The 26,241-nt window shown below is 37.3% G+C and overlaps 1 protein-coding gene across 1 annotated transcript in view; it reads left to right on the forward strand.

Moving 5' to 3' along the window:
• Positions 1-26,241, forward strand: part of DGKH (diacylglycerol kinase eta) — a 153,997-nt gene that overhangs the window by 75,505 nt on the left and 52,251 nt on the right. The window contains exons 3-6 of the mRNA XM_036382627.2: positions 5,238-5,348; positions 7,545-7,625; positions 23,681-23,785; positions 24,093-24,225. Coding sequence (XP_036238520.1) covers positions 5,238-5,348; positions 7,545-7,625; positions 23,681-23,785; positions 24,093-24,225 — 430 coding nt within the window. The remainder of the gene's footprint in view (positions 1-5,237; positions 5,349-7,544; positions 7,626-23,680; positions 23,786-24,092; positions 24,226-26,241) is intronic.

Raw genomic sequence — 26,241 nt, forward strand, 5'->3', positions numbered from 1 at the left:
CTGTGAGATTTTACCTTGTAAAGTAATGAAGGCACTGTCTGCCTAAAGCCTTATCTATGCAGATGGTAAAAATGTTCCAATACTGAAAAGAAGGGGGTTGGTTTTATCCTGGTACTCAACTTGGAAAAATCACAGGAATAGGAAGTATTACAGGAGAGAGTTAATATCAAAGAGTATCATCATATCATCTCTTCCTCTTTTTTTTTTTCCTTTAATTGCCTGTCTGTCAAGAATCCAAATATTCATTGTTATAGTAAATGAAGGCCTAGGCCCAGTTGCAAATACAAACATCAGACTTGAAAGCAAAAGAGATGCTGTCTACATAGCAGTAGAAACTCAACCTGTGACATTTTTTGCTTGGTTGCACAATGATCCACTTTCAGCAGTGGAATAGAAAAGACTGTTCAGGAGCAGCATGTGAGTCTGGTGGCTGTGCATTCCCATGGTACTTCCTCATGGCAAATTAAAGGGACTACTTACAGATACACTGTCCTAGAATTTGTCTATTCTCTTCTTTTTTGTGCTTCTGATGCTGTCTGCCTGTACAATCTCTTGTGACAGCAAGCTTCATAAAATCACTACCTGCTATGTAGAGATGTGCTACTTTTTATCTTTGCTAAGCTGATCTCAATGTAGTTTTGTCACATTCTCCTTGTTATAATGTTGTGGGCTTTGGTGAGCTATAGTTCTGCAGTCACCTTACTTTTCCTTAATGCTTTTTTAAACATTCTTCGTATCACCCCCTTGGTCTTCTGCTCTTCAATCTGTTGTTGTGAGGCAGCTACTGTTCTGTGAATCGTTTGTGTTGTCCTTCTCTGTACCTTCTCTTAACCCCATTTCATGAGTTAGAGAGAGCAGAACTGTCTGACACAACAGTGTTATAGAGCAGCAAAATTATATTCTGTCTTGGGTTTGTTGCTTTTCTTAGTGATAGGCAAAATTGCATGGCATTTCTGGCTGTGGTTTAGCTTAGAGAACTGTGAACTGTGACTCACAGATCTCTTCTTTACTTTTATGTGAGAATGTTAATGAGGTTTAGCTTTTTCCTTGAAACAGCTTTCAGTTCACATCCTGCTCCTTTTCCTAGTTTAGCTCTAATCACATTTCTTCCATATTCTTTGGTGGGAAGCCTTGTCAAAGGCTTTCTAAAAATCCAGGTCTACATTTATCTGCTTGCTTTCCTCTACACCTCCTAAACACATGGTAGGTAGCAGGGCAGTATTTTCCTTCACAAAACCTCTGTTGACTGTTTCCAATTGGATAAGTATGGGCTCAGCAATATTCTTTTGTATGGACTCTACTGTCCTACCAGGAGTGAATGTTAGTATCAGTGGCCCTTTTGGGACCTTCGAGGCTCCCAGGTCAATGCCACCTGGCCCACATGACTTAGTGATTTTTCTGGTCTTGTACTTCCCTACATGCCCTCCACGTCGATGCAGCTGTTCTAATATTTGAAGAACATGGTGTGTGAGATACCACCTCATCATCTTCATTGGTAAAGACAGATGCTGAGGATTTGGTGAGCTTCTTTCTTGTGGCCTTCTTATCCTTGGGTATCCTTTTCACACTTCTGTTGGAAAATGATCCTGCCAACCTGCTAGGTGTGTTTCATCTTTCAAAGTTTTATGAACATTTTAGTCTCAGCATGAGCATCTGTTGCAAGGTTATCTTAAAATTCTTCTTCACACTCCTAATTTCCTATTTGCATCTGACTTCCCTGTTCCATGGCCTTTCATGTTCTCATTTTCATCCTCCTCACTTTCAGAAATTTCCTCATGTTCTCTTATTCACTCTCCTGACACATTTTGAGCAGCATGTCCACTTATTTACCTGAAAAGAAGTAGAGGGTAGACTTTAATCATTTAGTGGTTTGGTTTGTAGTTGCCAATAATGGGTTCACAATTAGTTTATTATTTTCTAAATTCAGAATATTTTCTCCTTTCTTTCTGTCTTTCTGGCAGCAGTGGAAGTAAAAAATTTACCTTTGCAGAAATGTGGGGCTTTACAAACATGAGTGAATGAGGAGTAAGGCAATGTGGTTGGTTTTCTATTCTTTTAAATAAAAGAATATTTTTTCTATTCTAAAAAGAATTCTTTTTCTATTCTTTTAAATAAAAACTGTTGGCTTGACTTTTCAGGTGTTATATCCTGGACATTTAAAAATCTGCTGATACAAAACAGGATGTTTCTCATTTTTAGTGACCCGAATACCCACAAATACAGTTTGGTTTTTGTCATTTTTTTGGAGATTTTGGAGATGCAGAGTTGCGTTTGACATTCTTGGATAATTGGACATATGTATTCCTTAATTTTATGAAATATGGCTGTGATTTTTATAATTAGATTTCTTCTGGAAGATATACCACAGTGGAACACTGTGATGTTGTAATTGTAATATTTTCAATAATTTTCTTTACTAATGGCTAAAATAGTAAAGATTGTTAGGTATTCTATTCTATTCTGTTCTAATTATAGTCCTATTCTTCTGGAGGGACATTGTATTACTAGATGACACAAGATGCAGGATGGGGAGGTTTTGGCAAGTTCAGAGGTTTTGGCAAGCTGATGAGATCTAGTTCTGTAAAAGGGAGAAGTAGTGTGGGATTGTGGGACCTGTACTTCTTGTTTCTCCTAAATTACAGTAGGAAAGAAGTTAATGTAATTGGAGTGATTATTGCTTATGCTTCAGATTTAATGTCCAGCTGGGATTAATTATAAAAAGGCTTCTCAGAACAGTGAGATCTTGGAGCACTGTCTTAATTGCCATGGGGAGAAGAAAAAGAATTACTTTCTTAAGGTGTAGTTATAGCCTGATCATTGCTTTTGAAAAACTTAACATGACCTGTGCATAGGAAATAATGAGGACCCAAATTCAACAACCTGGGAGGTCCCTTCCAATCTGAAATTACTGGAAATGCTCTTACTTGGTATAGACTCAGGAAAGCATTATTAGCGGATTACTTAATGACTCATTGGCAGATGGAATTTTAAACATTTTAGAGTCTAAATAAAGTTAATTAAGGGTATTGGGCTAAAGCTTTGTGCTCAGTTTTGATGCCTGCAGCCATGAATTTTTCTATTTAAGATGGTCAGACCTCAGCTCAAATAGTTATTTGTGGTAAAATGTAAATTTCATGTGTGTACTTCATTAAGTACTTCTACTTCTTGGGTAAATGTTTACCAGATTTAAAAAAAAAAATTATGCAAAAATAAATTATGTAGACCTTGCAAGGTTATTTACTGCCAGCTTTAGGAAGCTATTCAAATGGCTGACTTGCAAAATAAATTTAATTTTGAAGGTTTGTTATTAGGGATACTGGTGTTTAAGGAGTAAGTAGAAATAGGAGACAATGGTTTAGTAGGGATAAAAATGACAAGATAGAGTTAACTAATTCTTTAGTGAGTAATACATCAAGGTTTAAGGAATTTTATGGGTTTTTTTTTAACACAGTTTAAAAGTCCCAAAAGTATTAAGCATAATGTATGTTCTGTGTCTCCTAGTAAAACTAGTGCACTTTAGGAAGTGTGGATTTCCTTCCATTTTGGAAATTTTCCCAGAAAGTCAGTGTCTGTCATTAATGTGGAGTACCTTGGAACTTCTCTAATCTTAACATCCTCTGACCTTTGAGAAACACACAAGTCATCTGCTCCCGTCCTTGTGATGAGCTTCCAAAATCTCAGAGTGTGATATGAAGCACAGGTGCTGCATGGCTACAACAGACAGCTTTGAAGAAGTGCTTGTATTTGCTAACTGATTAAATCTATTTATATAATGGAAAGCTAGCTTATCTTGGGGTCTGATCAGAAAATTGCAAAGTGTTTTAAAATAGTGTGTGGTGAGCAGACCCTTTCCACTGGGAATTGCTATCCCTTTGCTAGAACTGGAGGGCTGAGACTGAATCCACTCGTCCAGGCTGTTGGCATGTGAAGCAAACTGTGACAAATCTAGACTTTCAGCTACAATGTTTGATTGGAGAAGGTTGCTTTTCTGAGGGCATTAATTCAATTGCTTTGTGATCATTGGAGCGCATTTTTGGTTTGTGACATTAGGACTATCTAAATGAAGGGTGGGATCTCTGTATGTAGCAGCAATGATTCTCATTTCGAGGAAATGGTAGGAACAGTAAAGTGCTTTCTGCTTTTTCTGTGTTTTTATTACTTGCATTAAAGTTCAAGAGAATTTCACATCTGATAATAGAAGATGTTTATAAACTTTAGGTCAGGTCTTGGTTAATTTTCCAGAAGCTCTAGAATAACTTTGAATGATGTTTGTCCCACATTATCTAGAAATTGTATTATAAGATTCTTATCACATTATTATGTTACAAATGGGAAATAATTTAGAAATAGTAATTTTGCAATATAATATCCAGACATACTCCCTTTTTCTCCTACCTCTTGTGTGCTTCACCACTGAAGAAAATATGAGATTCATGCAATTATTATTCGGTGTTCATGTCGTTTTGTCTGATTAAGTGGAGAATTTCTCTAATTGAATGAATCCCATACACACTGGTGCAAACGGCATACACCTTTAAAATATACTAGTTTGCCTCTTAGTCATTTCAAAAAATGGTATTTATATAGACAGGATTCAGTATGCAGTGGAAAGGTTTGGATCAGTGAGTCATATTTTGCCTAAAAAGATTTGCATGGTAAAAATATCCCTATCTTTTACTGTTCTCACACTTTCCAGATAATAATTATCTCTAATGGTTAGCTGATTTCATGCTGAAGGCTTCAGTTCAGCAACACACTCAAAGTCTTGCATGACTTGCATCAAACTAGATTATTCCCTCTATTTTAAAGTAATTCTTGTGCTTGAATCAGATACATTTAAGTACCCTGTTGAATTAGTATCTGTGTGGAAATTGTTTTTCTTCTCAACATAATCAGTTTTGGAACTGGAAATTATCTTCTGTTGATGGTTTTAGTATTTTTTTCCCATGTTGTGCCACCATCAGTTGTTGTTCAGTTTAATATTTGTGGCTTTGCAGCTATCCAGACAATTGAATTATTTGCAGTTTAAATGTAAAATTAGCATTTTGCAACATTGTCATTCTTTAAAAAGTAGCAATGCAAAATCTGGTAGTCCAAATAATTAGTCTCTATTTAATGTGAATAAATAAAGTTTCAATTTACAGTTATATTGAGGTGTAACATAAATTTTAAAAAGTGTAACTTTAATCGATATGTGCAGCTGTTTCTACATGTTTCTATATTTTAATATTTTTCAGACAAGCATAAAAGAAGGATTACTACTGAAGCAAACCAGCTCTTTTCAGAGGTGGAAAAAGCGTTATTTCAAACTTCGAGGTCGTACCCTTTACTATGCTAAGGATTCAAAGGTAATTCTGTGCTATTAGTGTCTAATGCCTTTTACTTGTGACTTCAGTTTTGTTTAGTTTTATAAGTTTAATACACTTAATAAGTTTAATAATAATAATTTAATGATTTGTTTACAGTTGTATTATGTAAAAACTGCTGTATATAGATGTAATGGGTTAGATTAGCTTCAAGAAAGATTGGTAATTTGTCTTGATTTTTTTCATATGGAGTTTATCACAGTTATTTGAACCTTTTTGTCTATTCAGACAAATAATAAAGTCATTTTAAGGGGTTGTGGGTTTTTTTGTGGCTCTCAGACAGTCAAAAAAAGTAATAAATGGATAATGCTTAAAAGTTATCACTAAGGCTGCATTCGATTAAAACTCTTCTGCTCTGATGCCCATAGAAATAGTTATGTGAAATCAAGATAGGCTGATTTTCTGCCAAAACTGATATATAAGGGAAAAAGCTGTTTCCCATCTATTGAATTTTTTTGGTGGGAGAATTGGGGGTGGGCAGAGGGGAATACTTATCTTCTCTTTGAAAGGCATTTCCTTCCTCCCTCCCAAGGCTGGGGCCAAGAGCATTTTGGCTGACTCAGATTGTGCTGTTTTATAGCTGTGAGTGTTACTCTCCTTTACCCTGTGGGGTTGCAGCATCTCATGGGATCTGTAGGTGAGGTTCCTCAGGTCTCCATCATCTTCTATAGCCTTGTTTTCTCCACAAAACTCTTAGTAAAGGCACAGAGATTTCTCCTTGTGGGACTGTAGGACTGCAGCTGGATGGTGCACTGTTGTGTGGCTATAATGAATCAAAGAAAGCACCATTGCTTCAGGGAGCCCAGCACTGCAGGACCTCTGTTGTCAAACCTCTCAGCAATTGGTGAGACCATGAGCAGTTTATATAAAACATAAGCATGGCAGATAAGAGCTCTGAGATGGGCAACCTCAAATCACAGCATAATGCTGAGATATTTTGAAAATGTGAGCCTGCCATGTTAGCTGAGGAATATGGAATATTTTGGGTCTCTGTTGGTCTCACTCCAGGAGGTCTGTGCCCTTGCTATCTTGGGAACCATGGAACTGTTGTAGTGTGTCCAGAGAAGAGATCCAAAGATGAGCAGAGGGCTGGAGCACCTCCCTTATGAAGACAGGCTGTCAGATCTGGGACCTTGTAGCAGCCTTCTAGTACCTAGGAGGGGTACAAGGGAGCTGGAGAGGAGCTTTTTACAAGGACATGTGGTCATAGGACAAGGGGGAATGACTTTAAACTGAAAGGGGATCCATAATATCCATATGTGGATATTGGGTAGGAAGATGCTTTTTACTGTGGGGGTGGTGAGACAGGCTGCTCAGAACAGCTGTGGATGCCCCGTCCCTGGAAGTGTTCAAGGCCAGGCTGAATGGGGCTTTGAGCAACCTGGACCATGGCAGGGGGTTTGATCTTTAAGGTCCCTTCCAACTAAAACCATTCTGTGATAAAGATGAGAAAAGAAGGTCTTACGAGTAGGCAGCTGTGCCATTACTCAAAGGCATGCTGAATCCAGACATGCTGAAATTCCCCCAATATTGATTCTCTTCCCTGTGGCACGTAAGAGGAAAAACATGCTAGGGCTAAAAAAATAGGCATTTTTGTTGGTCTGCTCTTCTGTGCTACAAAACCCATCATGAGCATAACAGAACCTAATTGATCCTTTGCCAGAGGCTGGAGTGTTTAGAGTAGACATAAATTTCTCTTGTTTGAACAGACAAAGGAGTGGAGGGGATCAGTTCAGCACTTTGAGATGCATCTTTTCATATGGATACTATATCATAGCTTCCTACATGACTTTAGAGTTCCATCCTAAAACGAAATACATTTTACTGTGTGGGAATCTCTTGCCTCTGACACCACATTTATGCTGCACAGTAGACACTCTAAAGCTTCATCCGTGTAAGAAACCCCCCTTCTTTTAAAAGAGATTTTAAAGCAATATAATTATTGAGCCCTTTTTTTATGCTCTCATGTACCATTCAGAATAGCAAGTAGGACTGTGTTTAGGGCCAGTTATGAAATTTTGTCACATCATCAGTGTGTTTATTTTTTTCACTACTTTTATTTTCCAGTTTTATTTTCTAATTTGAATAGACACAATAAAATTAAAACACATTTTGTAAGCATAGTTGAAAGTGGACTCAGACTTAATTTAATGCTTCTATGTTCTTTTCCCTTCACAGTCTCTAATATTTGATGAAGTTGACCTGTCAGATGCCAGTGTAGCTGAATCAAGCACAAAAAATGTCAACAACAGCTTCACGGTATGGAACAATTTTAACACTGTTTTTGAAAGCTGTGGATAGACTGTTACTAAGAAAATTGAGGATCCTCTCAATTGCTCATTTTCCTCTGTTTGGAAATAAAATTTCTTTTTTTGGAAATGGTTTAATGTATGAGAACAATATCACGTCAGCTACAGGGCATTTTATTTCAGTGAGCAGAAATGTGAGAATAGATGATGATAGAAGGCCTTAAAAATACAAGATATTCAGTACTTAGTGCTTATTATGGGTTTGTGCTATAATTTCTCTTAGAGGTGACATGCTGAATTAAATCAAATGTAATTGTGTTTTTGCTTTAATTTTCTTAACATTTTTGGTTTTTTCCTATATTGAAATGTATTTTATTTTTTTCACTGCCAATCATAGCTGTATATGTTCTGTCACATGGAAAAGCTGTCCCTACAGTCTCACCTTGATTCTGATACTGCTGTAAGAACATATAGTATAGATAAATCCCTATTTCTGTAAGTTCACATGTGTTATTTACACAAATGATTTGTCATTTATTGTTCAACTGTCTGTTAGAACTAAGTGCTAATGTCTGACACAATTCCTCTGCTGATTCTTAACCTCTGGAGAAAAAGATTTTGAACATGAGCTACTTATGAGGAATACCATTGGTGAAGTTGTCCTTTTGAAGGACATTTTGAGATGTCCCACTGACTGTAATGGCTTCATTTTCCTTAACTACATGTCTCTATTAAAAGGTTAATTTTTAATTTTCCTGACATTTTTAATTCCCCAGGTGACCCATATTCGTTCATATTACCAGTCTTGGTTTTTCTTCTCGAAAGCAGTCAAATGCAAGCCTCATGAGAGTTCATAGTTTCTTCTTGCTGTGGGATCTCCCAGGCAGCTGCTGAAGCAGTCAGAGCACGTCAAAGACATGCTCGTGTTGGCCTTGACAGCCCAGTGTGTTGTGTCAGTCTAAGCTGCTTTACTGACTAGGAATGCAATTAAAAAGACTACTTTGACAGAAGGTCTCAGGTGAGGTGGTGCCTGTGTAAGGTACTAGCCTGTCTTTTGGAAAGGTTCTTTCTGTTGCCTGAAAGTTCTACTTCTTCAGAAAAGTGGGATGCTTGGGCTTTTTACTTGGTGTTTTGGTATCCTTTGTAATCTTTTAGGCCCATTCAGCATCTCATTCTTCACCAAAAGCATGTTTTCCTTCTAGTATCATGACTTTTGGGGAAGGCAGTAGTGAAAAAAGAAATCTCTGGCTACAGCTTTAACAGCTTCAGAGACACTGTTTATTTTCATGTCCTGGGTACTTTAGGGCAAACAGTCCTCAAATTAATTTTGAAAAATTATCTGGATGTAAAGCTCTCCTGGATTGAAGAATTGTCTGATTTGACTGTGAAATATGGTAATAGTCGTCATCTTGCTTAATCTTTTGGCTTCTTTCTTTGTGTTTGCCTAACCCAGTCTCCCAGCAACACAGCTCCGTGAGTGAGACATCTCTGACCTCGCCTGCACTGGGCTGGACTCAGGGGCTAGGGGTGGAGTGGGTGGTTAGCTATCCAGCAATACTCCTTATAAATAAAAAGAAACTTTTCTTTTTTGCCTTTTTATTTTCTTCCATCTTAAAAAGGTAATTCTGTCTTTCTTAAAATTATGGGTCTTTTTATTTATGTTCTAAGGGATCTGTTAGCATTCTATTTGTTAAAAAAACGCCAAAAATTAAATCATTAACATTAGCATTCTCCATTTAATGCACTCTTGTTTCTTTGTCCCAATAGATAATATTTTTAACACAAACTGATGTAGATGGAATATACACCAAGGGACAGATTTTCCAGGAAAACACACCTCTACAAATTTATATTAACAAAAAAGATTTTAATTTTTTGTTTAAAAAACATTTTGTCATTTCACTTACATTCCCCCCTCTCCCCTCAATTTCCCACCCCCAGCTTGTAGAAATTACTGTTTTGCCTTCTTTTCCCTTGTCTAGTTTGTCTGTTTGAAGGCAGAGGTGTGTGTCAAGTTTTTCCATGCTCTTATTTTGGATAAAACTCAAGTCCTAAAATTAGTCATAACACACAGATTTAAGGTTGAGTTTATTTGTAATGCACAAGCTTGCAGAATATTTTATGTAACTAAATACCAGTGTTTGTTCACCAGAATTACTTTTGCTATCTCTCTGCAAACAAGTTGAGCTTAAAGGGAAATTTGAGGTACATAATATCTGCTAATTAAAATACAGGGCTGATAAACTTTAATCAGCTAATTTGTTTCATTATTTTCCTTACTGCTGATGATATTACCTTTCAGTGAATGATCAACTCACTTCTAGCAATAAGTTTCTAGTGTACAACCTTGCTTTTTAAGAGTTTATAAGTGCTTTGTAGTTCTAAACATCCTTACCTAGAGGTTAATAGGTAACCTAGAAGGAAGGGTGTCCCTTGACTTCAGAACCTTTACCTAAGACACTCAAGGCTGGATTCTTCTTATGCCCTTGTTAGGTACCAGTGTCCCAGGTCTATGGGAAGAGGGTGAAGAGGTTCCAGCATCCAGTGAGAAATTTGGATCACCCTCTCCGTCAGCCTCATCAGGAACCCAGGGGGGATTTTGCTCAGCCCATGGCCAGTTCAGTGGCGTGCTGAGTCCTCATAGTGATATTGAGCACTCTGCAGAACATGTTTTGATCCAGAACTCTGCTTCTGCCTCGGGGAGTGGTTTGTGTTGTCTCAGCACAGCCAGAGGAGTGTAGTTGCTCAGCATGTTACTCCTCTGGGGAGGCTCCTGGGATGAATCAGTCTCCCAACCTTATTGCACAGAAGCAGATGGGGGAGTGAGCAATTCTGCTGAGAGCTGAAATTCCTTCTGCATTTTGGTTTGCAGGGATGGAGTTTGGCTTGTTGGTACCTTGAGTGCATTTAGAAAAACCCTCTGTATTGTTCTCAAAATGAGATTCGAGACCAAATGGGGCTGAAGAGTGTTCTCTGGTGTGTAAGTGTGGGCTTGTAGAGCAGTGGTGGCGTGCTTTTGTTCTAACAGGTATAAGGGATGGGATTTTAAAATGCTAAAAGGATTCTTGAACAAGCATATTCAGACAATGAAGTTCCTCAAGGCAACAAAGGTGACTATGGATTGTGATTTAAAAGGAAATTATCTTAGCTGAAATTTGGGCTTAAGTTTCTACCTCTGCCTTGCTTTTGATGCTGAAGAACTGATGAACATTGCTGAGGAAAAAAATCTGTAGATGTTATGCATGCTGCCCCTCAGTAGTTGAGCCACATGGTTGTATAAAATACTCTGGGTACTCTAAATCTGTGTTAGAGTCTCATATAATGCACAGGCTTCATGTGGCAGCATCTGTATTTTAATCCATCCAAACTTCTATTTGAAACTCTTAAATCAGTTATGGGTTTTTTGATGACAAATGTGATGGAAAATAATAATATGGAAAAATACTGGTTTTGAGGCACTACTTTGTATAGCTGGCTCAATCTAATTGCATCTAAGAGTGACAGAGGAAATAATTTCACTGTCATTCTGGAAAGTTCTCTCCAGGAATATGAGAGTTAACAAACAATGTGATACTCAGGATGGGGATTCAGCTTGTCCTAACTTCTGGGTGGGACTTGATGATGGGTTTATAGGCCCCTAAATTTAGGTATCTAAAATAAAATTAATAGGTCTTTAAAGCAATTTCTGTAATTGCTCAGTTCAGTTTAGACTCCAGTGATTTATTACCTGACTCTCCCTTAGCTACAATAGCAGCTTTGTCATCCAGGGCACCTAAAATGTAGGCGCTTGCTTTCAGCTTTCTGAATCAGGTGCTGAATCAAGTGCTTTTTGTTGAATATGCATCTTCTGAAAGTTGTCATCTTCAGCAGGAGGAAGCTGCAGTAGGCAGATCTGCTATCCTGGAAAGCCTACTGTGATTTTTAGTAATTAGAGACTGGCTGGAAAGGAGACTATATGTTCCAGCTAATAATGCTGATTACTAGGATTCTGGATATGCTTGCAGAAATGTCTAGAATAGTATATTTTTGCTGATGTATTGGTTTTAGCAATACTTTAGACCATATAGACCATAGAGTCCTGATTATTTATTCTATGAAAAAAATTCTTCTTTGGAGAACTTCTAAAGTGCTGGGCTTTAATAAATTTTCTCACCTGGTGTTATGATGCAAAGGCAGTAGAAACTTATAAACTATTTCAGTTTTATATTTTAAATTTTTATATTACCTCCATTTGATTTAACTATTTTCCAAGATAAATAATATTTGTCAACATTCTTCTATACTCTTACTTATTCTTGCTGTTCTCCTGATTGTTACTCTGCAGCATTATCTTGTAAGTGATGTTACATGCTTGACACTCAAGGAAGCCCAAGTCACAGACATCTGGGATTATTTTATAAATTAATTTACATTCCTTATGGATTCCAAGTTTTGTCTGTTTTCTGCAGTGGCATAGTGTGAATTTTTTTGTCCCCTATTTTGGTACTAACATCCTTCCTCTGTTAATTTGGAGCTGTAACTCATATATATTTAATCTGTGCTTCTGTGGTGTGTATTTCTTTGTTTTTACTAACGCTGAAATTTTTCAGGTCACTGTACTCTCTACTTAATACATTGCTTGGCTCACTTTGAAGTGCCTTGGAGATCAAGAGGGTGAACTTAGTAATCAAAATTTTGTGCTGTCTGCAAATATTCCTGTATTGCTACTTTACACTTCTTCCAGTTTAAGAATCATGCCACAAAATTTTGTTGGAGAATAACAAGCTGCTTATTATCTATTAATCTTTTTTCTTATTAAAAATTCTTTTTATTCCTTCTTACTTTTTTTTATCCCCTAGCTTTTCATCTCATTGCATGATGGTCTTTTTAGTTTTATAATTGGTCTTTTCAGTTCAATGATTGATTAAACATGATTATAGATCAGCCTGATTTAACTTTTCTGAACAGTACTTAATGTTTTTCAATTTAATTGCTTTAATTAATTAATTCCTTTATGGGTTAATTTTTAAAATGTATTTTTTCTTATTATATTTAAAAAGACCCAAACAAAACATGAATGGCATTTCATTAAACTTAGTCCCTGAATGTAACTTTGTTACAAAATTTTTTTTTTTCTCCGATTTCCGCTTTTTTTGGTCAGACATATGAGTTCACTTGGACTGAAAAGTAGGGAATGCGGCTTAATATGTTTTAAACAACAACAACAACAAAATCTTTTTGCAGCTGTCTATGGTTTTCTTGGTACTCTGTAAATTTGGATAGATTTTGAAAAATCTAAATATTTATATATGCTGATTATCCTTGGATATATTATTTTTAGAAGATTAGGGTTTTTCTGTAAGTTAGTGAAACCAAATATTCTATTGGAGCAACTGCACTTCAAGTGTGGTTAAAATTTATATTGTCTTCTTCTAGTTTCTATTGTTTTCTTACAGACCTCTGATTACCTTATTTCTTATCTATATTTCTGAATGTAGCATATCCTCTGTCTTGGTTGGGGATGTAAAGTTTATTGGCATATGACTTATGTGGAACCAGCTTAAAGGATAAAGTAATTCTTTTAATCTTTGTGCAGTTGCTATTTTCAATGGGAGGTGACCCAGTTGTACTGGGATCTCAATTCTTGGGATTTGTCATGATTTCAAGTTGAATATTGCAACTAGTCCCGAAAGGCAGATTGCTTTTAGCACTTTATTTATTTATATCCTGTTGCTTCTGACATCAGTCAGCTCTGTTTGCATCATGGAGATTAGCTACTTCTAATTGATTTTAGAGAAGTAGCTTATAATATTCACTCTGGGCTTGGGAGGCAGAACGTGTTGCCAAAGTTTTGCAGCATGTTTCAGAGATAGTGTTAATTTCTCTGGACTTGGACATATTTTGCTTCTTTCTTGCCACTGAGATCTTTTCAGAGTTGTTGTTGAGATTTTTCTTCACGGACTACAAAAACTTCAGGGAATGTGAGAATTGCTTAACCTCCCCCAACCACATCAGAAAGAAATAAGACAAGCCTTTTCTCAAGAAGTTTAAAACTTTTCATCTTTGGGTTTGGACACTCCTTCTGCCTTTTTAAATATTAAGAGACAAACAGAGATATTCCTAAAGTTGGGAAAAATTATCCTAAAACTTTTTTTTTCTTTTTTTTAAATTTAAATAAGCTGACATCAGTTCAGTTTTATACTGACTCTTGATTTGCCCAGAGTTCAGGCTCTTAAGCTTTATTTAAGTGCAGAAAGCTTATGGATTCTAGTGGAGGTATTCCTCTGCCGCTGTTCTGCCTGTTTACAAAATCCAGTTTACTGCAGCTGTATCTAAGTAACATCAGGAGATGATTTCTTTACTGATAGCCTCAAGCCTATTTCAGATGCTCTTCTATCTCAGTCTAGTTTGGTTTTTTTCAAAGGGCTGCTCACCTGAAGGTTACACAGGTCTTTCTCTTCTCTGGCCTTTCTGCTGCTTTTCTTTCACTGTCTTTCTTACTTCTTTAATTTGGTGAAATCATCTTGCTACTCCTGTGTTGGCAGGCTCATAAGATCCTGGGGTCAGCAACTATCCTTGAAGTTCCAAACGTGATGTGGACTCCCTTGATTTCAGCTATTGCTAAGCAAACATTACCTTGTTTGTATCCTGGATTGATTAATCTTTCTGGTTTGCTCTGTAAGAATGCTCTGTAAGAATATGCTGAAGCACAGCTGTCCATATTCTTTTTTTCTTTGTAAAAATCTATTTTGAGTAAATGTCTATATATAGTCTGTGTTGACGTTCCCTTGAAGGGAGACGCTCTTGCTTGACTTCTCCCTTTAATAAACCACAGGGACATGCAAGGAATGGATTTGTGTTTGGAAACATGTTTCTGGTTTTTATCCTTTAGATCAGCAATAATCTCCTGGATTTGGGAATGTTTTGAAATTTCCTGTGCATTCCAGTTGTGTGTTGATGTTAGCAGTGTATACTGATAATGCTGGGAGTTCAAACCCATTTGCAGAAGTCTGCTTTAAGTACTGTCCTCTGGTGAGCTGAATCCTAGTCTCAGAGGCACTGTATTTTAAATTTTGCCCCTGGGATTATCAGAGGGGTAAGTGCATGGCGCTGTGTGTAGAGGGGGTAATGGCATATCCAGATGTTCCCCATGCCCTGTTGGTAGTGTAGAGCAGGGCTGACAGGTCCTGCAGTGACATCTGCAAAGGTGCTGGGGCCTCTTCTTGTCTCCAGGAGGTGGAACATGGCTGGAAAAGGCTCAAGTTCCTCTGCTGGCTTCACCAGCATGACTCAGCTTTGTGCCAGTAGCTGACTCTTGGATGGATTTAGCTTTTCCCTGGTTGTGAACTATCTGCTGTTTCATACAGATGGTGATTATCTTCTAAGTGATGAAGGCTTTTTGATGTTCCCAGCCTGAGCAACACCCAAACCACAGAAAGAGAGGGGAAGTGCTTTGGATTCCATTTTGTTCCATTTTCTACTCAGGGTTGGGATTTTTCTTTTCTATATTCAGGCAGTTTAGAAGTAAGACAAAAACTGAAATAGCAAATTAATATGCTTAGGAAAAGAAAAATTAGACAAAAGCCATTAGTGTGCACTTGTGATGCATTTAGGGTTTTTTCTTCCATTTAGCACTTGCTCATTTTCCCCTCCCCTCCCATCCTCTGACAGTGACAAAAAAATGTAATGAAGCTGAGAGCTCTTTCAAGTTCTAAGCTCCTTATCTCCGACTTGATGCACTGTCCTTTTCCCTAGAGTGTCTGGAGATGTTGAAGCTTTAAGTTTCGTTATGAAAAAGCAATAAAGCATTTTAGCTGCGGTGCTAAAAGTCCATAGATGAGTTGCTTGAGACTGATCTGTTACAAGGAAGCTGAACACTTTTCAGAGGGAAAAAAGGAGATACTTAAAAATGTGACCATTCTGGTCTGTATTGTACATTTTGATTTAAGTTGCATTTGCCTGGAGCCTGTTTTCCAAACATTTCATGCTTGACAGAAATTTTTCAAACATAGCTTGCAGAAAATTTCCCTATTTCCCTTTTTTACTGGTGAAGCATTTGGGATGTGTGAAGAATTAAGCCAGATTTCATTCTTCCTGCACTTTTACACATAACCCATTCTCTGATGTTTCTTTCTATTCATGCTTTAAAAGTGGTTAAAATACCTGGATAAACCTCAGAAAGTATCCCTCACTGCAGTTCCTGTTTACCAGATAATTTTATAAATTAAGTCACTGGTGTAAACTTTGAAAAAATGTCCTGTTTCTTGTGAACAAGGATCCCTGGCTTTAGGCAGCTGAACGATGTTTAAACAGGAATCTGTTATTACAGCCAGGAAAAAAATAGTCCTTTGCTGGTTTATTTTATATAAATTTGCACCTAGTGCCATTAAATATATAACTACATGTTTTCCCTAAAGCTGAGAAGCCATCCCATCTCATAGATGTGTAGTGAGCTGGTGAAACCAAAGCTGAGGGCACAGTAGTGTGCAACTAATCTGCTGAATAAAACTTTATGTAAGGACTTTAAAGAAACATGCAGGCCTTGAACTAACTATATATAGAAGATTCCAGTTTACATTTACAAGAATGGTTTATTGGTTTTGCTGTATTTAAATGCTGATTTAAAATAAATTTCTAATTCCAAATCCATGGAACTTTCCTACTCTGCTTCTTGTAACTGTCTCTTTATAAAGTTATACTTCTGCCGGAAAAGGTTCTTCTGTTAGCAGTTGGTTGAAGTTGAATACATGAGGTTGATTTGGGGATCTGGATTTCTGACAAAGTGATCTTTGCTGGATACTTTTGCAGTTCATGGCTGGACACATAACTGGATGACTTGATTTACCTGGATTCTGTTTTCACAGAATCATGGGGTGACTTGTGGGTTGGAAGTGGCCTCTGAAGGCCATCTGGTCCACCCCCTTTGCTGAAGCAGGGCTACTTAGTCCGGGCTGTGTCTAGGTGGCTTTTTAGTATCTCCAAGGGTCGAGACTTCACAACTACCTTGAGCAACCAGTGCCAGTGCTCAGTCACCCTCACTGTAAAACATTGTTTCCTGATATTCACAGAGAGCCTCTCATGTCTCAGTTTGTGCCTATAACCCCTATCTTTTCACTGGGCACCACTGGAAAGAGCCTAGCTCTGTCCTCTTTGCATCTTCCTTTCAGGGATTTACATATGTAAGATGCCTCTGAACCTTCTCCAGGCTGAACAGTTGTAGGTCCCCCAGGCTCTCCTCACATATCCCATGCTCCAGCCCCTTCACTGGAATGTCTGCAGTATGTCCATGTCTCTCTTGTACTGAGCAGCCCAGAACTGGACACAGTGCTCCAGGTGAGGCCTCACCAGGGCTGAGGAGAGGGGCAGGTTCACTCCCTGGACCAGCATCTTAGCATACCCCTGGCCTATTTTGCAGCAAGGGCATGTAACTGCTTTATGCTCCATTTGTTGTGCAAGAGTACTCTAGGTCCTTTTCTGCCAAGTTGCTTTCCAGCTGGGCGGCCCCCAGGGTACATTGATGCCTGGGGTTGTTCCTTCCCAGGTGCAGGACTTGGGACATCTCATTGAACCTAATGAGTTACTGCCAGCTCATTTCTCTAGCCTGTTGAAGTCCCTCTGGATGGCAGTGTGACCCTTGGGGTATCAGCTACTCCTTCCCAGTTTTCTGTCATCAGTAAACCTGCAGAGGATACAGTCTACCACATCATCCAGATCGTTAATGAAGATGTTAAACAGGCCTGGACCCAGTATTGTCCCATGAGGTACACTGCTAATTATTGGCCTCCCTCCAGCCATACTCTGTGCTGCTGATCACCACCCTTTGGGCCTGGCCATGCAGCCAGTTTTCAACACACCTCAGTCTGCTCATCCAGCCTATCCTTCATCAGCTTCTCTAGGAGGGTCTTAGGGGATAGTGCTGAAAGCTTTACTGAAGGCAAGGTGAACAATATCCACCTTTGTCTCCTTATCTACCAGGCCAGTTGTTTCATCACAGGTTACAAAAACATGACTTCCCCTTGGTGAATGAATCCATGCTGACTATTCCCAACTGCTTTCTTGTCCATGTGCCTGATTGTATTCTGGGTGATGCTCCTTCATTTTTGCTCAGTGTTGTCTAAGATAAGCCACCTATGTTACCCAGGCTGGATTCTATTGCAGAATGAAGTCCCTTTACTTTTTTCAATGATGTAACCATTTTTGTCCTGTCTTTTAGCTAAGCTTGCTTGTTCTGGTGTTGTGTTGGTGTAAGACATGCTGTGTGGGACTAAGCCTTTTCTTTTTACTCCTAAGACTTTTTACTGTGGGAGCCAAAACCATACATTACATCAATATTTGTGAGCTTGGGAACAGTGAAATAGGAGAAGGCCAGGAAAAAGAGGGAAGCAACATTTTAGTGGAGAAGACTGAGATAATTGTTCTGATTATAAATTCTGTATTGTAGTCAGGCAAATGTAATAACCATTTATTACCCACCTTGCTTTTAACTCCTCCCCTGTCTTTGTAATTTATACTTTTGCCTGGCTTGACTCATCCTGAAAAATAACAGTGACAATTCACCATAAAGCACCAACTAACTACACCTTTGACAGTGACAGTACTGTTATAATTTATTTAGTATCCAGAAACCAAGAAATTATGAGTACTCTAGAAGGATGTCCAACTGTTATCACTGTGATTTTTGCAGACAAGTTCTGGAAGGTGTGGGAGCATCAATGACCCCAGCAGTCAACTTCTGCCATTGGTAGAAGTGCCTTCACCTGCCACACTCATACAGACCCACCTGCACAAGAACAGGGGAATGGAAAAGCAAGAGAGGCAGAGCATGTTGCCCTAGTATTTGCCTGTACTGACTCGCCAACATCTGTAAGCACAGAGAAGTTAGGAAGCGTTTAATGTTACACTCCTGCCCCAGGCATTGAATATAGACCCTAAGAAGAGAGTTGGGGCGCTTTCTCTGTATCATCCTCTCTTCATTATTTCCAAAAGAGATTTTAAAAGTATCTGTCCAGAGAACAGGAAAACCATTTCCCCACCCCTTTCAGATTCGATGTGACATTTCTACATTAGTAATTTAATTCAAGATCAGCCATACAAAGTGCTATTAGTGTAATGTCTGATAATAGTTCAGAGTGGCAGAAGGTGCCTTAATGCAAATATCATGTTGCAGGAAGCAGAATGCTTTACAGGAGCTGCTTTGTAGCTACTTAGGTATAGAGCACTGTTCTCTTGATTAGCAAACACTGTGTCTTCATTTTGAATTAGTAAAAGAAGCCAGAACTGGAGCCAACAAGCTTTGGGAACTCTATTTTCTTATATATTGCTGATAGTAAAAAAAAATAGAATAAAAATTAGGCAATAGGCTTTAATTAAACTCTCTGTGATTTTATTTTATAGATTGTAAGTCTAAACCCACTGGGCTGAAGGCCTGTACAATGTTACTGGTTAGGTTATGCCTACTGAAAGAAGAAAGGACTTTCAAATTTGCTCTGAATTTGATGACAATTTTATTTCCTTTCAAGATGTTAAACTTGTTGCTAATAAGTGGTGTCTGAAAGAAAAGTTGTAGGAGTGGTCCCAAACCTGACTGTAGAAATGTCATCCAAGTAATTTCAAGATGTGTATGTACATATATATGAGTATGTGTATATTTTTAGAAGCCAAATTATGGTAGTGTTTGTGTGAAAATCCCAACTTAAGGCAAGACTTCTGCAGCAGCAGAGTGAACAGTGATCTCTTTTTCTCTCCCTCATTTCCCATTCAAAAAAATCCCCCTACTTTTCTGAACAGAACAAGAACATTATTGCAGTAATGGGTAGTTTTACTTCCCATTCAGACATTGTTTATTTCCTGGGATTTTTTAGGGTTTGTGTTGATTGTCTTCAACTTTTAAGACTGTATATGCTCACTCTTCTCAATGCCTACTGCATTAAAAGTGTTTTTTATTCCAACTACCTCTATTTTATTACTTGCCAATATACTGCAGTATCTGCTCTTGGTAATTGTCTTTTCCAAAATCAGCAGTGACTTCTTGGCTACTTGACAATGGTGAAAAGTTTCAAAGGAAGGTAATCTTATTTATTTTTTAAGACCTTTTGACTGTCTTCATCTTTTGTGATTTGTCTCCTGCTTTGTCAGCAGGTGAACTGTTGGCACCTTATTCTTATGTTACCTCAGTGGTCTCCCGGTGGTTCCTGTAACACTTCCTTTGCATTGTGTTATAGAGCTCTTTCTTTTCTCTTTCTTTCTTTCTTTCTTTCTTTCTTTCTTTCTTTCTTTCTTTCTTTCTTTCTTTCTTTCTTTCTTTCTTTCTTTCTTTCTTTCTTTCTTTCTTTCTTTCTTTCTTTCTTTCTTTCTTTCTTTCTTTCTTTCTTTCTTTCTTTCTTTCTTTCTCTTTCTTTCTTTCTTTCTTTCTTTCTTTCTTTCTTTCTTTCTTTCTTTCTTTCTTTCTTTCTTTCTTTCTTTCTTTCTTTCTTTTCTTTCTTTCTTTCTTTCTTTCTTTCTTTCTTTCTTTCTTTCTTTCTTTCTTTCTTTCTTTCTTTCTTTCTTTCTTTCTTTCTTTCTTTCTTTCTTTCTTTCTTTCTTTCTTTCTTTCTTTCTTTCTTTCTCTCTCTCTCTCTTCTCTCTCTCTTCTCTCTCTTCTCCCTCTCTCTCTTCTTCCTTCCTTCCTTCCTTCCTTCCTTCCTTCCTTCCTTCCTTCCTTCCTCTCTTCCTTCTCTCCTCTCTTTCTTTCTGTTAAGAGTTCAGCATATTCAGAGCTATATACAAATAGTAATATTTGGAGCAGTGAAGATCAAAAAGATAGTATGTAATTGAAGAAAAGGTGCTGACTTAGGTCAGTAGAAGAGAATATACAGGACTCTGAATATGAATACAGGCAATGAGATAAAATTACTAGTTAAATTCAAATATACAAAGCAGGAAAATTGTTTTGAGCTCAGTTACGTCCATTTAATTTTGATTATGTCTTTATACAGGTTCAGTTGTTTTTAGTGAATGAACTTCAAACATCCCACTTAGTTAATCATTGCATTGTGTAAGCATTCAGAAGAAAGCATGCCATCTGTATAAATGCAAATAAGAAGGTTTAGGAAGTCAATCTCAATTTAGGATAAACAAGAAAAGCTATACTGAGTTAGTGTAAAGTTCATAAAACGAAGTAGAATTAAAGTATAATAATAATAGTAGCAGATACTAAAGAATGAAGTAGAAACAGCAGAGCACATACAGTGATTCTTACCCTTGAGTCACTTCCCAACATTGACTCATGGCTGGACTTTTGAAGACCTGATAAGTTGAAGATTTCAGATATTGTCCTTTATAGTATATGATGTGTTTATTTGTGATGAATTTTTCAAATGCCTTTTTGGGCATTTTTACTTTTTGTCTCCTCAGCATCCTTTAGAAATACTTTTCAAGTCTAAAGAATGCTTTGCATTTAGGGAAAAACACTTGTTGCTTGCTAACAGTTTCCTTGACTCCCTGAGTTCCTATGTTACATGAAATATCTAAAAAATAATGAGAGTACATTTTCTCCATGATTTTGTAGACTGAAATAGATGAGAAGCTAAGCGGGCTTCTTAGTTCCTATTTTATTTTGTTTTATTTTATTTTATTTTATTTTATTTGAAAAATTTCAAGCACTGTTGTTACTTCTTGCATATAGTGCATTTTGTCTTTTTTCATGTTACTATCTACCTTCTTAGAGTTTGTTGTTTGATATGTAAATCAAAGAGAATATGTAGTTTATTGTATTTAAAAATATGTACATCTTCCCACAAATATGTAAACTTCCCACTTCATTTTTGTAGCAATAATAATTGATGCTATATTCATGCTATTGACAGTATCCTATTGAGCTGTTAGACTGCTGAAATGCTGTGAACTTCATTAAGTTTTTCCTACTCTGATTTTAGTAAGAAGCTGGAATATATGAATTTCTGATGTGTTTACATGCATTGGTTAGCAGTGTTTGGTGATGTGGTTTGATTGCCAATAAATGGCTGTGCAGGGCATTTTGAGAGGAAGTTTGGTGTCCCACCTCGGTGATTTATAGCTACTGTTCTGGTCCTCTATCATACTTACCCCTCCCCTGCCAAAGCCTTTGGTACCAAAGGGTGTCTTCATTGGCACTGGGTAACTAGGTGTGAACAACTGAACCAGGGCCTTAATTTCAGAGTGGGGGAAGGGTGGAGGGATGCACAGTGGATTGTGACCAGTACTATTGAAGATAGGAGTGATATATATCTAAGTATTATTTGAAAAGACCAAGATTAGTCAGGGGTTTTCAGCAATAAATGCAGCTGTTGTTGCTTGATGGCATTTCACGTCTGGTTACCGGCTAGAATCAGTAATAACTGTGGCAGCAGGGTGGACATAATGTGCTGAGTCTTGGGTGGATTTATCATTATTTAATCTGTGTTATAATCTCATGCCATATAATAGGAAATAATCTGTGGCTTGTATTTGCCCAAATAAGATTTCTGTGTCCACTGAAACCTGGAAATTTCAGCAGAATGCTGATTGTTGTTGGAGCCAGGGTTATATTATGATTTAATGACTTTTCTTGGCTTCATTGGATGACCTGGCCTAGAAAAACATTTTGAAGCAATAAAGCGTCTGTTTGGCTCCAAACTAATGAGAGAAGCATTGCTCTTTGCATAAACTGTTCTTTAGGAAAAGCCATGGAGACCTACTAATAAACCTTATTAAATAGCTTAAGCAAGATTGAAGGAAACAGAAAACAAAGAAACTATTCCATTCCATGTGAAGTGAGTACATTAAAAAAAAAAAAAAAAAAAGGCAAGCCCAAAGTGGTTTTGCCTCCCCTCCATGTGACTTGCAGCCTGCTGCACTTCAGTTACGTCGCCTCTGAGAGATGTTAAAGTGCAGCTCAGTTTAATGAAGGAGTGGATAGGACAAATCAAGGCTAGAGACAATTTACGGCAGGGACTGGGTAAGTAACTGCAGCTGCAGATTAATGCTTACTGATATTGTGCAAATGTTGTCATGTCTAGTTTGTAGCATTTAAAAGAATACTCAGAATTCCCATTTTTTGTGGTTCCTTCTCTGTTTTATTTAATTTGCAAGTGTTGGTGGTACATACTATGAAATAGATTAATGCATAATACTGATAAAGAATTTAATTTTATTTTTCAGACTTTCTACAACAAAACAAATAACTTTCCTTATTTTCTTGTACTTGTTTTAAATTCTTTGCCATGTAAGTAACTGCTTTGTCTATTTTAATGCAGTGCTCAAAATAATTTCAGTGGGAGTTAGCTGATAGTTTCTGCTGCCTTCCTATTATTTTGATTACTTTTTCTACTGTTTAGGGAGAGGGGAGAGCAGCTTGTACTCTGAACCTCCTTGGTACAGTATTTTCAGATTTCCAGAATCCAACTCTGAAAAATTCCCAGCATCAACTTGTTCCAGGAATTCATTCAATTGTCCTAGTAGGATATGATTTCAACTGTTTGCTTTTGTTCTTTGTGCCTTTTTATAAAGATTTGTATGTTTTCTTATACTGAGTTGATATAGTTGGATATAAAAAGTGCTGTTTTAAATTTTTGTATGTATAAATTTGTGTAAATATATTGTCAATATACAAGATAGTGAAATATGATGACAGCTTTTGTGGTTGTTTAAGACTTCCAGGCATTTGATTTTGATATGTTTTTGTCTCTAGCAATTGGAATGGACCTTGCAGTTGCTATGATGCAGTTATGAAATAGGATTGCAGTCTTAGTCAAATGGTAATTTACAGAATGGCTGTTTTAGCATTTCAGTGCCTGCCATTTGGGCATTTGAAACTCAGTGCATAGACAAAGAGCTGAGAATGGGTAATGATCAATGTAGATTACAGAGACCTGTACCAAAGCCCGATTTGAAACTTGGGAACTGTACAAGGAAAAGCAAACTCTTTTGTTGCTGGTAGTGCATTAAAGAAAATATTTTTAAGTGTTTAGGATCTTGCCTTGTAGGGCGTGTCATCCTTTTGCATCATCTCACGGGGAAGAGTACTTTAGATATCATAGCCTGTCATGATATTTACTACCTGGATTAATCAGGATGTGTTATCTTTTGCAGATAATCACTCCATTTAGGAGGCTAATATTGTGTGCTGAGAACAGAAAAGAAATGGAGGACTGGATAAGCTCTCTGAAGTCCGTTCAGTCCAGAGAACACTATGAGGTAAGCTGACATCCCTCTTGTTGCAACCTGTTCTGGCTCAACAGATCAAGCAGGATACAGAACTGGAGTAGTGTGAAAAGCGTGTCTAATGTCAGAGTGAAGCTTCACCTTAAGAACTTCACAAAATGAGAGCTTATTATCACACTTGGATTTAGAATTTTGGAGGGAGAGCAGGCTAAATACCCTTTGGAAAATCCTTTTGGGGAGCATTTCACTGTCGTCCCCTATAATGTGGAACCGTGCGTAATGTCAGTCACCGTAGCTGTGTTCTGTACTTGCAAATTTGTCTTAACTTCTCCTTTACTAGACCGCACAGTTTAATGTGGAACATTTCTCAGGGATGCATAACTGGTACGCCTGCTCCCACGCCCGACCCACCTTCTGTAACGTGTGCAGAGAGAGCCTCTCTGGAGTCACTTCTCACGGCCTGTCTTGTGAAGGTAAAATAATGATTGCTTCCCTTGGTTATCATGCTATGTGTGTAGACAGATGGCTGCAAGTTCAGCATGAGTAATGATCCTGAAAATGAGTAACAAAAGAGCCTGAAGGGAGAAAACTCTACATGAGAGTGACCCTCTTCTAGGTAGAGGGACTGCTAATGATCTGCCTCACCTTCCTGTTGCTCCAGGTGCCTTTTTCAGTGTTCAGAATAGAACACTTCTCTCTGTTGCAGCAACTGGAGTGTACAGGGTGGAGGATTCACAAGAAAAGATAGGATTTATTTGATTTGCGCATCAAAAATGTGGAGCCAAATACTCTTACTGGTTTGCAGAATCAGCATTTCTCTGGGAAAAAGAAAAATTGTGATGGTATTTTCTGCCCCAAGTCTAAAAGCATTCTTAACACTGAACGAAGTGTTATGACCCTTTGCCCTCCAGTTCTTGTTTTCTCTGTTGCTGCTGCCTGATCCTGCAGTACACACTGATTTACTGCTTTAAAAATTCTCTCATGCTGTGAGGGGGTAGAGATGTAGATGACTGCATTTGATGGTTCAACAGGGGAAATCCAGCATAAAGAAAAAGGAAGTGTGGCTAAAACTTCAGCATTTACCTAGAAATTATATTTAATTAACAAATGATTACAATATGCCTGAAACAGCTTATTTTTTAATTCGTGCAAGTTCTGTGGAAAAGTGTAACAAGTCTGCTTGTGTAGGAGACAGGAGAAAATAAAGCATCTGTGTGACCCTATGAGATATATGAGATGTAGAGATATTTAATTACTAAAATAGCTGACTACCCAGAAAAGAGTTATAGTTACACCATTCATAATTTGATTTCTTTGGATGTATGTAACCCAACAGCAAGTGCATTTCTGTTATTGATGCTGTTATAATACTTGAGGATAATAATATGTATTAAGGAAACCTTACAAAGGAAACATTAACCCATTGTCCTAAATTGTCCATGCTTTTAATGTAACTAATGGTGCAGTTGCCAAGGAACAGGACAAACGCGTTTGTAGAAATTAGAAGTATCATGGTTACTTCCAGCCTCTCTGGTGTATGTTTTCCACTGTGAATAAGTCCTTTGGACAGTTTAAAGGCAATTATGGTATTCTCAATGTCTGATATTGACAGATGGAAGTATCATGTGCTTAACTAAAATGCAGTTGTATTGCCTCTGTGTAGAAATGCAGTTATGTTTGCTCAGGCAAAGGAAAGGAATGACTTTCATAAAGAATTTATCCATTCCTAAGTTAATATTATAGGTACTTTAAAAGGGTAATTTATTGAAAATTGTCAATGTTAATGTATGTAGTTCACCATTTTATGTTTTTTCAGTGTCTAATTTTGCATCTAAATATGTTTTTAATATACAGGGTGTTGGCATTAACTTTACATTAGGGAAGTTCCCATAATTTCCAGATTTGGAGCTTGCCACCTTTCTGTATAACTAATGACAAACTAATGCTACATTTATCCACATTTATGATGCCAGTTTTTAAAAGTAGCTTGTGAAAGTGACTTGGATTTCCTTTCACTGTTCCACAGTTTCATAATCAAGTATGATCTGGAATGTGTTATATGTAGATACTGTGATATTCTTTTGTCTATTAATAAGTTTACCTCCTCTAACTTCTTAGCTTTTATTTTATATCTATTTTCTTCTTTTTTACATAAAATAAGATCTTTAGTTATATATCTAATCTAAATCATTTGACATTTGAGTCTTTTACTGCAATACTTTATACTTTCTCTGCAATTATATATACATGTTAAAACCCATCATCCTTAATTTCTTCATCTGAAAATGTATTTTTGTTTGATACTTGCTTCTGCTGTGTGCACTTCTAATGCATTTAATCATCTACTTTTTTCTGTATCTTACCTGTATTAGCAGTCTATAGTTTGAGAGGACAATCTGGAAAGTTTGGAGTCTTAACATTCCCCAGACTTGTTCTGTGCTGCTTTTCCCCATTACATAATTTAAAAAAACCTGTTTAAATATTCATGC

Source organism: Molothrus ater, chromosome 2 (genome assembly GCF_012460135.2).
Source record: "Molothrus ater isolate BHLD 08-10-18 breed brown headed cowbird chromosome 2, BPBGC_Mater_1.1, whole genome shotgun sequence".
In the NCBI taxonomy this organism is placed as follows: Eukaryota; Metazoa; Chordata; class Aves; order Passeriformes; family Icteridae; genus Molothrus; species Molothrus ater.